Source organism: Pelophylax lessonae (genome assembly GCF_965119305.1).
Source record: "Pelophylax lessonae genome assembly, chromosome: 2".
Taxonomy (NCBI): Eukaryota; Metazoa; Chordata; class Amphibia; order Anura; family Ranidae; genus Pelophylax; species Pelophylax lessonae.
Window position 1 is genome coordinate 75,498,836 of NC_138769.1, and position 13,479 is coordinate 75,512,314.

General features: G+C 48.4%; 1 protein-coding gene across 1 annotated transcript in view; it reads left to right on the plus strand.

Moving 5' to 3' along the window:
* Window positions 1-13,479, plus strand: part of LOC309545704 (multidrug resistance-associated protein 1-like) — a 135,375-nt gene that overhangs the window by 25,799 nt on the left and 96,097 nt on the right. Inside the window, exon 3 of the mRNA XM_082245040.1 lies at window positions 8,390-8,525. Within this exon, the coding sequence (XP_082101166.1) occupies window positions 8,390-8,525 (136 nt within the window). The remainder of the gene's footprint in view (window positions 1-8,389; window positions 8,526-13,479) is intronic.

Here is a 13,479-nt window from a genome sequence, read left to right on the forward strand (position 1 = left end):
CATCCCTGTTCGGTGCAGGGATGATTGGTGAGGTGGCTACCTCACTGGACGCTGTGCGGTTTCTTAACCCTCATTCTGTGCGTCTTGTATGCGACTCTCCCTGCCTCATGTGCAGCGGCTTCTCTATCTCATCTATACAACATCATGTGCAGCGGCTTGTTCGCCTGTGCGGGTCCCCCACGCCACTGTGAGGTAAGTGTATTTATGTGGGGACCTGTCTGTCTGGGGGGGTGTCAGTCTGGGACTGTGTAACCTGCCTCTATTCACACTGTTTGTCTCCCTATCTCTCGGCTGCATGCTGTGGGCTGCAGGGGGGGGGGGGGGAGCTGTGTGACACTGTGTGTGTCAGCCTTGTCAGTGTGAGAAGCTGTGTGCTGTGGGGCATGTTTTGTGGCATGTTTGGGCATTATACAGCGATCGCTGCGGCGATCTGACATGTTTTTTTATATACAGACATGTGTGCATTACTGTACTGTGGAGCGGCGGTTTCGGCGCCAAACGGCGCCATTTTGCCTACACTCGCTCCGGCCGCATGTTCTACATGCATGGCGGCCATTTTCTTGTAGCCTCCCATAGGCTTTCATAGAGCGCCCTGGCAGCATCACTTCCTCTTCTCCAGGAACACCGATCGAGGCAGCAGCAGCGGCGGGGGTCTCCTCAGGTTATGTCCTTCCTATCCATTGCCTGTGTCAGTTTTATTGTCCCTGTGGGGGTCTCTTTGTGCTTGTGTGTGGTGCGGTGGGCTGCGCTCGCCACGCTTGTTAAAGGGGCAGTTAACCCTTTATTATCCGGCATTTGTAATAGGGGCAATGGATTCTCAGGAGGGCACATTTCCTACCGCCTTGGTGGAAAGCCAGGGGACCGCTGTTTCCCCCCCAGGGGGGGATTTAGCCACTATTGTGGCTGGCCTTGCTGCTCAGGTGCAGATGCTGGTGGCTGCTCAATCTACTAAAAGACCCAGAGTTGCTCTTTCCTCTGATTCTGAGGGTGAAGGTGATGGGGTTGTTATGGCGGGGGCCTCCTTATCGGGGTCCCGCTCCTCCCTAGATCTAGTGGGGTCCGAGGTGGAGGCTGAAGTTGAAGGAATTGATAATTCTCCCCCTGGCTCGCCTGAAGAGCTTGCAATCATGGATGAATTGATTGCTTCCATGAAACAAACGCTGCGTTGGCAGGATGAAGTGTGTCCCCCCGCTGCCTTGGCGGCTTATGGGACGCAGAGAAAACGCAGGACGCCGCAGGTTTTTCCCTGCAATGATGATTTTCAGCGCGCTGTTAAGGAACAATGGCGCAATCTACGCAAACCTTTTGCTGTACCAAGTAGGTTCAAGCTGCGTTATCCTTTCTCGCCTTCCACTGATGAAAGGTGGTGTGTGCCACCCCCAGTGGATCACGCAATTGCGGTTTTAAACAAATCCACTGCGATTCCTGCAGAGGATTCCCCTGTGTTCCGTGATGCCACGGATAGGAGATTGGAGTCCCTTGCCCGTCATACTTATTCTGTTACGGGTTCTATGCTCAAGGCTCTGTTTGCCTCTCTCATGGCGGCCCAGGCGGTCGCAAGTTGGACGCAGATGCTTAGGCGCGTCCTAGTGGCCGATTCGGCCTCGCCGGCAAACCTGGATATGGTGGATCAAATCCACCAGGGTGTCATGTATCTGTGTGATGCGGACTTGGACCTAGTCCCGTTGGCTGCGCGTGTGCACAGCGTGGCGGTGTTGTCTCGCCGCCTGGTTTGGTTGAAATGTTGGTCGGTGGACCAGTCTTCACGTAAGACCTTAGCCAATCTGCCTTATGATGGGTCTCGCCTTTTTGGGGAGTCCTTGGATGTGTTGATTAAGGGGATCACCGGAGGTAAGAGCACTCTCTTGCCCCATTTCCCCAAGGCTAAGGGGGCTTCTGGGAAGAAGCATTCTAATTTTCTGCCCCCTCAGTGGTCCTTTCGTGCCTTTCGGTCGCACTACAAGGGCAAACCGTTCAAAGGTCAAGGCTCTCAGAAGAAGCCCTGGTCTGGAAAACAGAAGTCCAGTCAATCCGGATCCGCAGCCCATAACAGTGCGGCCTGAAGGGGCGCCCTCACCCAGTTTTGGGGTGGGGGGACGCTTGCTCGGTTTTCTTCGACCCTGGTTGACCCGCGTGCGGGACAGATGGGTTCAGGAGATCGTTCGATCTGGTTACAAGATCGAGTTTCTCTCTCGGCCGGAGAGCAGATTTTTTCCCTCAAATCTTCAACTGTCTCCAGAGCGTTTACGGGACCTGCACCTGGCGGTGCGGGACCTGAGGGCTCAGGGAGTGGTAGTTCCGGTGCCTCATCGGGACAGGTTTCGGGGGTTTTATTCCAATCTGTTCACCGTGCCCAGAAAGGAGGGCAAGGTTCGTCCAATTCTGGACTTGAAGGCTCTGAACCGCTCTGTGCGGGTTCGCAAGTTCCGCATGGAATCCCTGCGGTCGGTGGTGGCTGCCCTGGTTCCGGGGGAATTCATGGCCTCCATCGATTTGAAGGATGCGTATCTTCACATCCCCATTTTCGAGGGTCACCAGAGGTTCCTTCGATTTGCCATTGCGGAGGATCACTACCAGTTCGTGGCGTTGCCTTTTGGTCTCGCCTCGGCTCCGCGGGTCTTCACCAAGGTGCTTGCACCGGTTCTGGCATTATTGAGGGCCCAGGGCATTTCTGTCCTGGGGTATCTGGACGACATTCTGGTTTGGTCTGCGACCAGCCAGGGTCTGGAGAAGGACCTGTCTGTCACGATGCAAACTCTGCAGGAGTTTGGTTGGACGATAAATTTTCCAAAGTCGACACTGAGTCCGTCGGTTCGTCTTTCCTACCTGGGAATGATTCTGGACTCGGTACAGGCGAAGGTCTTCCTGCCGGAAGACAAACTCAGAACTCTTCAGGAGGAAGTCAGGTCCCTCAGGGACGTTCCGCACTCGTCTCTGCGGACGTGCATGAGATGTCTGGGATTGATGGTCTCGGCCTTCGAGGCGATTCCCTTCGCCCAGTTTCACACGCGGGGTCTCCAAGCGGAGATCCTGTCCATGTGGGACGGGCGACCTCAATCTCTGGATCTTCAAATCTCGCACCAGAAGAGACCTTCTGTGGTGGCTCCAGTCCCCGATGGTGTCCGGGGGCAAGTCGTTTCGTCCTATCTCGTGGACGGTGATCACCACGGATGCCAGCCTGTCGGGCTGGGGTGGTGTTCTGGGCGTTCTGTCCGCCCAGGGAACGTGGTCGGAGGGGGAGTCCTCCCTTCCGATCAACATTCTGGAATTGCGTGCGATAAATCTCTGTCTTCATCGCTGGACGGACCGGCTGCAGGGCTGCCCGGTTCGGGTGCAGACGGACAATGCCACGGCGGTGGCCTACATCAACCACCAAGGGGGCACCAGGAGTGCCCGAGCGGCTCGAGAAGTGGCCGACATTCTGTCTTGGGCCGAGACTCATGTCCCGGCGATAACGGCGGTTCACATTCCGGGGGTGGAGAACTGGCAGGCGGACTATCTGAGTCGCCAAACCCTGGCTCAGGGGGAATGGTCTCTCCACCCGGCTGTCTTCCAGATGTTGTGCGCGAAGTGGGGTCTTCCAGATGTGGACCTGTTCGCGTCTCGTCTCAACAACAAGGTGAGAAGGTTCGTGGCAAGGATGCGCGACCCTCGGGCAGACGCGTCGGACGCGTTAGTGGCCCCGTGGCATCAGTACAGGCTGATGTACGCGTTTCCACCGATTCAGTTGCTGTCCAGGTTCCTTCGCAGGTTACACTCGGAACGCAGCACGGTGATTCTTGTGGCACTGGACTGGCCTCGCCGGTCCTGGTACGCAGACCTCGTGAATCTGGCGGTCGACGCCCCGTGGCGTCTGCCTCTTCGAGACGATCTCCTGTCTCAAGGACCGATTTACCATCCTGCTTTACAGTCGCTGGCTTTGACGGCCTGGCTGTTGAGACCGAGGTCCTGAAGGAGAAGGGTCTCTCCCCAGAGGTCGTTCATACTTTGATCAACGCGAGGAAGTCTTCCTCAGGGAAGGTTTATTACCGTACTTGGAAGGCCTATTTTGCCTGGTGTGAGTCCAGGGGGTTTTCACCCTGCACGTACTCGGTTTCCCGAGTGCTGTCCTTCCTTCAAACGGGTGTCGATCAGCGTTTGGCGCTGGCTACGATAAAGGGTCAGGTGTCTGCGCTGGCCGTTCTGTTTTCAACGTCCCGTGGCTTCCAACTCCTTGGTTGGCACTTTTGTTCAGGGTGTGCGGCATCAGGTTCCTCCTAGGAGGGATCCTTTGCCCCCTTGGGACTTGAATCTCGTTCTGTCTGTGTTGCAACGTGCTCCTTTTGAACAGATCAGGGAGATCTCGTTGTCTATGTTGTCCAAAAAGGTCGCCTTTTTGGTGGCGATCACTTCGGCTCGCAGAGTGTCGGAGCTGGCAGCTTTGTCCTGCAAGTCTCCGTATCTGGTTGTTCATTTGGATAAGGTGGTCTTGCGACCTAATCCTTCTTTTCTTCCGAAACGAGTTTCGGAATTCCATCTTAATGAGGATATTGTCTTGCCTTCGCTGTGCGCGAAGCCTAAACATCCGAAGGAGGTGAGATTACATTCTCTGGATGTTGTTCGGGCGATAAGGGTTTACCTTAAATCGACTGAGTCTTTTCGAAAGACGGACTCCTTGTTTGTTCTTCCAGAGGGTCCTCGGAAGGGCGTGGCGGCGTCGGCCTCTACCATCGCCAAATGGATCCGGCAGACCATTGAACAGGCCTATGCTTTGCAGGGGAAGGTTCCCCCTGTGCCTGTGAAGGCGCACTCTACTAGATCTCTGAGTACGTCTTGGGCCTGTCGTCATGGGGCTTCTGTAGCCCAGGTGTGTAAGGCGGCGACTTGGTCGACCGTACACACTTTCACAAAATTCTACAAAGTAGATGTTCAGGCATCGGCGGATGCTTCCTTTGGCCGCAAGGTTCTTAGTGCGGCAATTCCCTAGGGTCCCTTGTTGGGGACCTCTGGCTGTTGGGATAAGCTTTCTATCCCCTGGTTATTTGTCTTTTCCTGGGTTGTTGCTCCTGTTGAGCACTTGTTTTTTTCCTGTAGCCCAGCTGGTTTCCTTCCTTTGGTAAGGTTCCTTTCTTTAATGCGGAGACTGCGTTGCCTTTCGGCGCGGATGCGTTTCCCACCCCTCATGTTTGCACTGCTTTGGGACGTCCCCATATGTGACGAATATGAAGAGGCGGCGACTGTCGGAGGACGTAAGAGAAAACGGAATTTTTGTAAAATCTTACCTGTAAAATTCCTTTCTCTGAGTCCTCCGACAGTCGCCGCCCCCGCCCCTCTTTTGGGGTTTGGTTGTATACTCTACTGCTATTCCACTAAAACTGAGATATGGTTGCAGGAAGTAGGAGGGTATTGACTGAACATATTCTGTTGCCTAGCTACTCCTTCGGAGCAAAGTCTAATACCCCGTATGTGACGAATATGAAGAGGCGGCGACTGTCGGAGGACTCAGAGAAAGGAATTTTACAGGTAAGATTTTACAAAAATTCCGTTTTTCCTGCATCTGTTATTGTGTAACATTCAAAGGAAAGACATCTCCTAAACTGAAACAGAACTTTGGTTTTGGGCCCACTACATTACAGTAAAAGCCCCCTTGTAGTCTGAGAGATGAGAAAATATCTGGGGCTACATCATTTATATAACGCTGCAATTGGAGAAAATCCCAGGAATTTTTAAAAAATATTTTTTCCTGTTATTTCCTGTATGAATATCCTACTTAACCACTTTAAGACTGGAGGATTTTCCCCCTTGCGCAGTCATGCAACACTGTACCCAAATAAAATTGATGTCCTTTTTTTTCACATAAATAGAGCTTTCTTTTGGTGGTATTTGATCACCTGTGCGATTTTTATTTTTTGCACTATAAACAAAAAAAGAGCGACAATTTTGGAAAAAAAATACAATATTTTTCACATTCTGCTATATAACATTCCCAAAAAAATAAAAAAATAAATAAAAAATCAAAATTTTTTAACATTTTAGGCCAATTTGTTTTCTGCTACATATTTTTGGTAAAAAAAAATCGCAATAAGCGTATTTTGATTTGTTTGCGCAAAAGTTATTGCGTTTACTAACTACGGGAAAGATTTCTGTCATTTTTATAGTTTTTCTTCACTTTCTAGTAATGGCGGCGATCTGCGATTTTTTGCGGGACTGCAACATTGCGGAGGACAGATTGGACCCCTAACTGACATTTTTGACACTTTTGGGGGGACCAGTGACATTACTACAGTAATCAGTGCTAAAAATGTAAGCCTAGGGGAGTGATTCTAACTGTGGGGGGTTGGGCTTGTGAGATGAACAAAAAGACATGCGATCCTATATAGGAGGATCACATGGTCTCTATGATCATTGCAGGGTGAAGGACGGAGGGCTGTGTTTACATCAGCTGACCGTCCTTTTCTCTAAGCGGGGAGAGATCGAGAGTGTCAGGCGGCAATTGGAGCCACCTGACACACGCACCAGCTTCCCCGCTGACGATCGGGGGGCAGGTGCGCACCGTTGGCGGCATACCCTCGCCCCCTAGCTCCTCCCAGGCAAATTACGTACTGATATGTGGTTTTGCCTTGGAGAGCCAGCTTGCCGATGTATATATATATACAGTATACGGATCGGCAAGTGGTTAACTTTAAAGCAGAGCTCCACCTAAAAGTGTAAACTACGCTTGTTTGCTTCCTCCCCCTCTCGGCTGCCACATTTGGCACCTTTCTGGGGGGGGGGGGGGAGGGGGGTTGCGGTGAACAGGTACCTGTTTATGACAGGTACCTATCCACGCTTCCGGGAGATCTCGCCGCAGCAAGGTCCTCCAGAAGTTTGGCCCCCTCTTCTTCCACTGCCGTCCGACCATTCAGAAAGCACCGTACCCTTTGCGCATGCACAGAAGAAAACCGGCTGCTGGCGGCAGCAACCTGAGAGCTAATAAAAAACTGGCTGTGTTGCAGACATCGCGAGATCTTTGGACAGTTAAGTTTCCTAAAAAGGGATAGGGGGGGCTGGAGCTCTGCTTTAAAGAGAATCAGTAGAGTGTGTGTGTTTGTTTTTTTAATTTTCCCTTAGTTAGTATGCTCAGTCGTAATAAATATTTTTTCATGTTACCTTTTAATCAGTAAATATGAAATATAGCAAACGAATATTTACCATCTGCGGTCAGCAGGTGGAGCACAAATCTCAGAGAGCAACAGTAGTGCTAGATAGCGAGTTGGTGTACTAAAACTGGAGAGGGCAAAATCTGGTGCAGCTGTGCATGGTAGCCAATCAGCTTCTAAGTTCAGCTTATTCAATTAATCTTTGAAACAAAAAACTGGAAGCTGATTGGTTTCTATGCAGAGCTGCTCCAGATTTTACATTCTCCAGTTTTAGTATATAAACCCCATTATCTGTCTAAGAGCCTGAATGTATTGCTGGGCTTTGTAATAAGAAAGCCCAGCATGCTTTGCTAAACACATTGGCATGCATACACTCAATATTAATTTGTAAAACAACACGTTATACAAATTCATAAAAAGAAATCTAAAACATCAACTTTTAGGTATGTAGACTTAAAAAGAAATAGGAAAACTATAATAATTTCCCTTTACTTGTCCTAACTGGCAAACTGACCCTTTAATTGGAATATAATAGGTTAATTGAAGGGATAGACCGATACGGTTTTTTCAGGACATTTTGGTTACAATGTATCGTATCGGCCGATATGGGCCGATATTTTGTACATTTTAAATTTTGAAAAGATGAAGACAATAAATAAATAGAATAAAGACAATTTTTGACACAAATCTGGTACTGAACATGTTAATTTTCGTTTAATGCTTAATGGCTGGCTTGCTGGCACCCTGTGGTGGGTGGCTGGCTGGCTGGCACCCTGTGGTGGGTGGGTGTCTGGCACAGGGCCTGTGGGTGGCTGGCTGGTAAAGGGCCTGTGGCTGGCTGGTACAGGGCCTGTGGGTGGCTGACTGGCTCGCTGGTACAGTGCATGTGGCTGGCTGGAACAGGGCCTGTGGATGTGGGTTGCTGGCTGGCATCGGGCTGCTGTGGGTGGGTGGGTGGGTGTATGGCTGTGATGCACTCCCGTGAGACTAGTGCCGACTCCAGACGAGGCTGCCCAAGGCGAGGGAGGCGGCCCAAGAAGGCAGAATGACGTCACAAAAATATCGGCAATATCGGGCAGTTCCAGGGCCGATACCGATATATCGGGGAAAGTGCATATCGGCCCCCGATATATATCGGCCTTGCCGATAATCGGTCTATCCCTAGTTAATTGATATCTATTACTGCAATATGCATATGTTTATCTGTATTATTAAATGTGTAGGTGGCTCTCCAAGTAGTAATAATGTCCTAATTATTTCTTTTTTAAAAGGATAATAACACTTGGTTATAAGAAACCGCTGGAAAGAGAGGATCTGATTGAGCTGAATGAAGCTGATTCGTCGTATGTTGTTTACCCTGCAATAGAAAAAAACTGGAGGAAAGAAATAGTGCCACAAGGCAAAAAGGTAAAAAAAAGGAATTCTGCAAATTACATATTACAGCTAACATAGACCATATACGAGATATAACTGCGCTGCAGCTCTGTCCTCCTAGAAAAGCTAGTTCCTGGTTATTGAGGAACACATTGTCTGTCCTCATTCATGGGATTTGGAACTACCGTAGTTATGCAATATGTGTATATATAGTTATACAATAATTTTGCCAAAATGGCCAACAAATCTCACAGGAATCTGGAAATCCTGTGTATGTAATAGGTACAGACTTCCCTAAGAGGGCCGCCTGAAGCCCACTGCAGAGGACAAATCAATCCTCTGCAGGGTAGTGGCCTTGTGACCACTCTGCTCTCTGTGTACACAGGTCCCCTTAGTGTCATCTGGCCGCACACCTCGGGGAGGGAAGCTGTGGTAAAAGATGTTGTATGGTGGGAAGCTGTGTTAAAAGGTGCTGTATGGAGGGAAGCTGTGGTAAAAGGTGCTGTATGGAGGGAAGCTGTGGTAAAAGGTGCTGTATGGAGGGAAGCTGTGGTGAAAGGTGCTGTATGGAGAGAAGCTGTGGTAAAGGGTGCTGTGTGGAGGGAAGCTGTGGTAAAAGGTGCTGTGTGGAGGGAAGCTGTGGAAAAGGTGCTGTATGGGGACCTCCCCCTGTAACACCCTGCTGCGCAACGCATGCGCTCTTACTAAATATCTGGCTGGATTGGGGACAGGTAAGTATAAGACTGGAGCAAGGGAACCCACTCTATAAAGGGCTCATGCGCACAGGACGTTTAAAAAAATGCCATCGCTACTACCAGGAAAAAGCAGCGTTAAAAGCCCACTGTTAGCCACGTTTTTAAATACCGTTTATGGGCATTCATCTGTATCTTTCTATGTTTTTTAGCGTTTTTTTCAGTAAAAACATTCCCCGTAATGCAAAAATGCCAAACGCCACTAAAAGCTTGTTACAGCATTTAGCCGCGTTTAGCAGCGTTTTTTGCCATGTTGCGTTTTTACAGCTCAACAGTAGTTTTTTTCTACTGCCCCCAAACGCTTATGCCTCCAAACACCTCTGAATGTTTATGTGTGCATGGACACATAGACTAATATGGAGGGGGGTTTAGAGGCAGTAAAAAAATGTCAGACGCCCATAACCGCTGCTGTAAAAATGTCCTGTGTGCATGAGGCCTAAGCATGAACGCACAATGAAAATAATTTGCATCACGCTGGTCTCTTATGTATGTATATTAAAATAATTGAAAGGGCTTTACCTTACCTTTTAAAGGAAAAATGAGGAAAATTATGGGTTGTCACCTTTTTATTTATTTTTTAATGACTGACTAATAATCAGAAGGGATCTGGTGTAACGTTAAAAAACCATACCCCGTGAAGAAACCATACCCTCGTCACTTCCGGTCTGAAACAGCTGAGCAGCGCAGCAGTGCGCATGCTCAGAGCCCCGGATACGTAATTGAAAATGAAAGGATTTGAGAAGTGCGCATGCTCGGTGGGCATGAAATTATCACGGCACTGTGTCTAATGTGATACTTGCGTCGGGTACATTAAAACACTTCGGCTGCAACATAAATCATCTCCTCTGCTATCGCTGTAACTTCCCTCATCTCCGGTAATAAATATAAAAGCGGCGGCGGGAGTATGAGATGTAAATGACGGCGATCGCGGCTCCGTGATCCGCTTTTATATTTATTACCGGAGATGAGGGAAGTGACAGGGGGAAGAGCGGAGATGATTTATGTTGTAGAGGAGCTGTTTTAATGTAAGCGCCGCAAGTTTAACTACCGTGAGAAATCCATACCCTCTGTAGGTGCACCGGAAGTGACGAGGGTATGGTTTTCTCACGGGTATGGTTTTTTCACGGAACACCGGTGTCCCTTGGAACAAAGATTTACAATCCATGAAATTAACAAAACTTTTCATAGGAGAAACATGTTGTATATCCCCTTCTGTAATGCTGGTTTTCTGGCTGTCATGCTGATTTACTTTCTTCAATTCTTTGAATCAGTGACCCATAGGAAGTAAGACTTCCTTGTTTTGTATACTTGCTCTGGGCCAGTGATTCTGAAGGTACAGATACCTGTGGGTCAGTATACCAACCAGGCAACTAGCATTTTCAGGAGGAGATCAGCAATGGAAACAATCTTTTTTCTCTTTTGTCAGGTTTACTTTAATGAAAGGATAAATATATTTTGTGATACCTTCATTTTTTTTTTTTTATTATTGTTTTAGCTGTTTTGGGGTTTGGTGATACACAGTGGTCACATGAAACATGGTGTCCTTTTCTGATCTCCTCCGGAGGTTCTTGATAATGCAGGGCATGTGTCCATATTGCCCTGCACTCCTAGTATGTCCTCAGTCTTCTGGTTGAATAACACTAGCTGTCATTCAACCCAAGAGATTGAGGACATCGTGTTACAGAAAAGAGGAACAGCTTTAGAGAGGATGTAAGTAATGCAGCCAAGAATGTATTTTTTTTTCAACAAACCTGGGGTGTACCTTTCTTTTCTTTTTTCTTTCTTTCTTTTTTTTTTTAATTATCCAAGGTTGGGAATTTCTACTTTAAAAAGGATGTGTACTAAAAGTATGCTTGGCCTTTAAGCATGGTTGAGTGATCAATAGACTAATGTATTATGAAGGTAGATAGAAGTGGAGTTGGAAGTTTTATTTAAAGAGTATGTTACCCCAACATTTCATATTCCTGATTTGTGTGTGTTGTACCATGTACTTGTGATAAAGGTAGCCTGTGCTTTTTGTATTGCTTCCTATGTGTGAAATCTGTGGTGATCCTGCCAGGCCCTCCTATTTCTAATTCAAACTGACCATGCTAGGCATGAGAGCACATACATACCAGTGTGTTCACTTTTCTGGCTGTGATGGGAGCACAGTCTGCCTTTCCTCCAAGGGCCAAGCCTTTGACATTGGGAAGATCAGTGTACTGCTTTTTCGCCACCCATAGCTCTCCAAGCCCCTTTATGCAGTTGGGAACAGTGATCATGTGATCACTTTATATTTTTTTTAAAAAGGGGGAAAAGGGTATTTATAGTGTGTGTGAGTGTGTGTATATACTGTGTGTGTATTATGTATGTATATGTATATATATATATATATATATACACACACACGCATACACACAAATAGTTTGCCTTTCAAAACACAATTCTATTTTTGTATCTCTTCTCTCTTGTTATAGTTCTTTTTATTTATTTTTAATATGTAAATGATCACATCAAAATAAAATGCATGGGTAAAAAATATTATCCAAGAATGAAAACTATTGTGCAAAAAAATAAAATAAATGATAATATTAATAAGATGTTTCTCTTACGTCCTCCGACAGTCGCCGCCTCCTCTAAGTCATCACTATTGGGTATTGACTTCCGCTCCGCAGGAGTAGCTAGGCATAACACTTAGTCAAAAGAACAAAGGCATTTGCAAATACACACCCATGGGGCTGTCCCACTGGTCAATACCCCCCTGCAGTGACCACTCCCAACTCAGTTTCTTTCTGCCTAGCATCAGGAGTAGTTAGGCTTCCCTGTGCTGGGGCTACAGTCTCAGCCTTTCTAATCTTTTTTATTTGATTTTCTTTGAAAATGTCAGTTTTTTCTTTGATTTACTAGCTGTTTATTTTGTCAGCTTTAGTTTTAGCCGATTCTTCGGATTCTTCGGATGAAGATGGATTCATGCGGAGCTGGGAATCGGACTGACCGCCCTGGTTCTCCAGGGCAGAGGGTCAGAGGGACCCCCAGCCCGCCATCGAGCGTTCAGCCGTGGTTCGTCCTGGCATTATGAACGACCCATCCCTGCTCGCAGCAGGGATGCAGCCGTGAGGTGGCTACCTCACTGGACACATCTGTGATACTGCAGTGTAATGTCCGTGGCTAACAGCATTCCCTGTCAGATGAGGACAGCGGCTTTCCGTTCTGAGAGGCTCCCCACGCCATCTGGTACAGGTAAGTACTTCTGTGTGGGGCCTCTGTCTAGGGTGGCAGTCCTGTGTTGCTGTGTGTCCCCCATGTCTGTGCCGGTGTGGGGCCTCCCTGTTGTGATCCCTGTGGGGGTCGTTTGTACATACGCTGCGCTATGGTGCTGTGTGTTTGTGGAAGTCCTTTTCCCTGTGTCACTTGCTTTGGGCTAGCATGTTGGCTTCACTGTGGGCTGATTTACATGCTGTTTTGGCGCCATCTTGCGTGTGGCAGAACGATCGTTCCGCACATGTTCGGCGGCCATTTTCTCGAAGTCTCCCATTCAGTTCTATGGGCAGCCATTTTCCCTGAGTCCTTTGCAGCTCATAGTTCAGCCTCTCATGACCTCACTTCCTTTTCCTCTGAAGCAGCGATCTAGGTGGTAACACTCTGTGGGGCTCTGCAGACTGTCTCTTCCATAACATTCTGTTTTGTCATTTCTGGCTCAGTTTTCTTCTCCTATTGGGGGTCCTTTGTCATTGTTCATATAGCGGTGGGCTGCGCACTCCACAGCGGTGTTAAAGTGACAGTACCCTTTTTATTGCACTATTTTTTTTCTCCTTGGGCAATGGATTCTCAGGACAACAAATTCCCTCCAGCACTGGTGGGGGACCCCAGTCCTGCTGTGGCCCCTGTTATGCCTGATTTGGGGCGGGCAAGCAGAAGTCCGGCGATGCCGGTTCGGCGGGTCAATCCGCCTCTGCCTGAAGGGGCGCCCTCACCCGTTTCAGGGGTGGGGGGACATTTGCGCGGTTTCCTCCAACCTTGGCTGCTCCAAATTTTGGACAGGTGGGTTCAGGAAATCATTCGATCAGGGTACAAGATCGAATTTCTTTCCCGGCCGGCGGACAGATTTTTTCCCTCAAATCTTCATTTGCCTCCAGGGCGTTTGCAGGACTTACATCAAGCGGTGCAGGACCTTCTTGCTCAGGGGGTAATTGTCCCGGTGCCTCATCGGGACAGGTTTCGGAGATTTTATTCAAATCTGTTCACTGTGCCCAGAA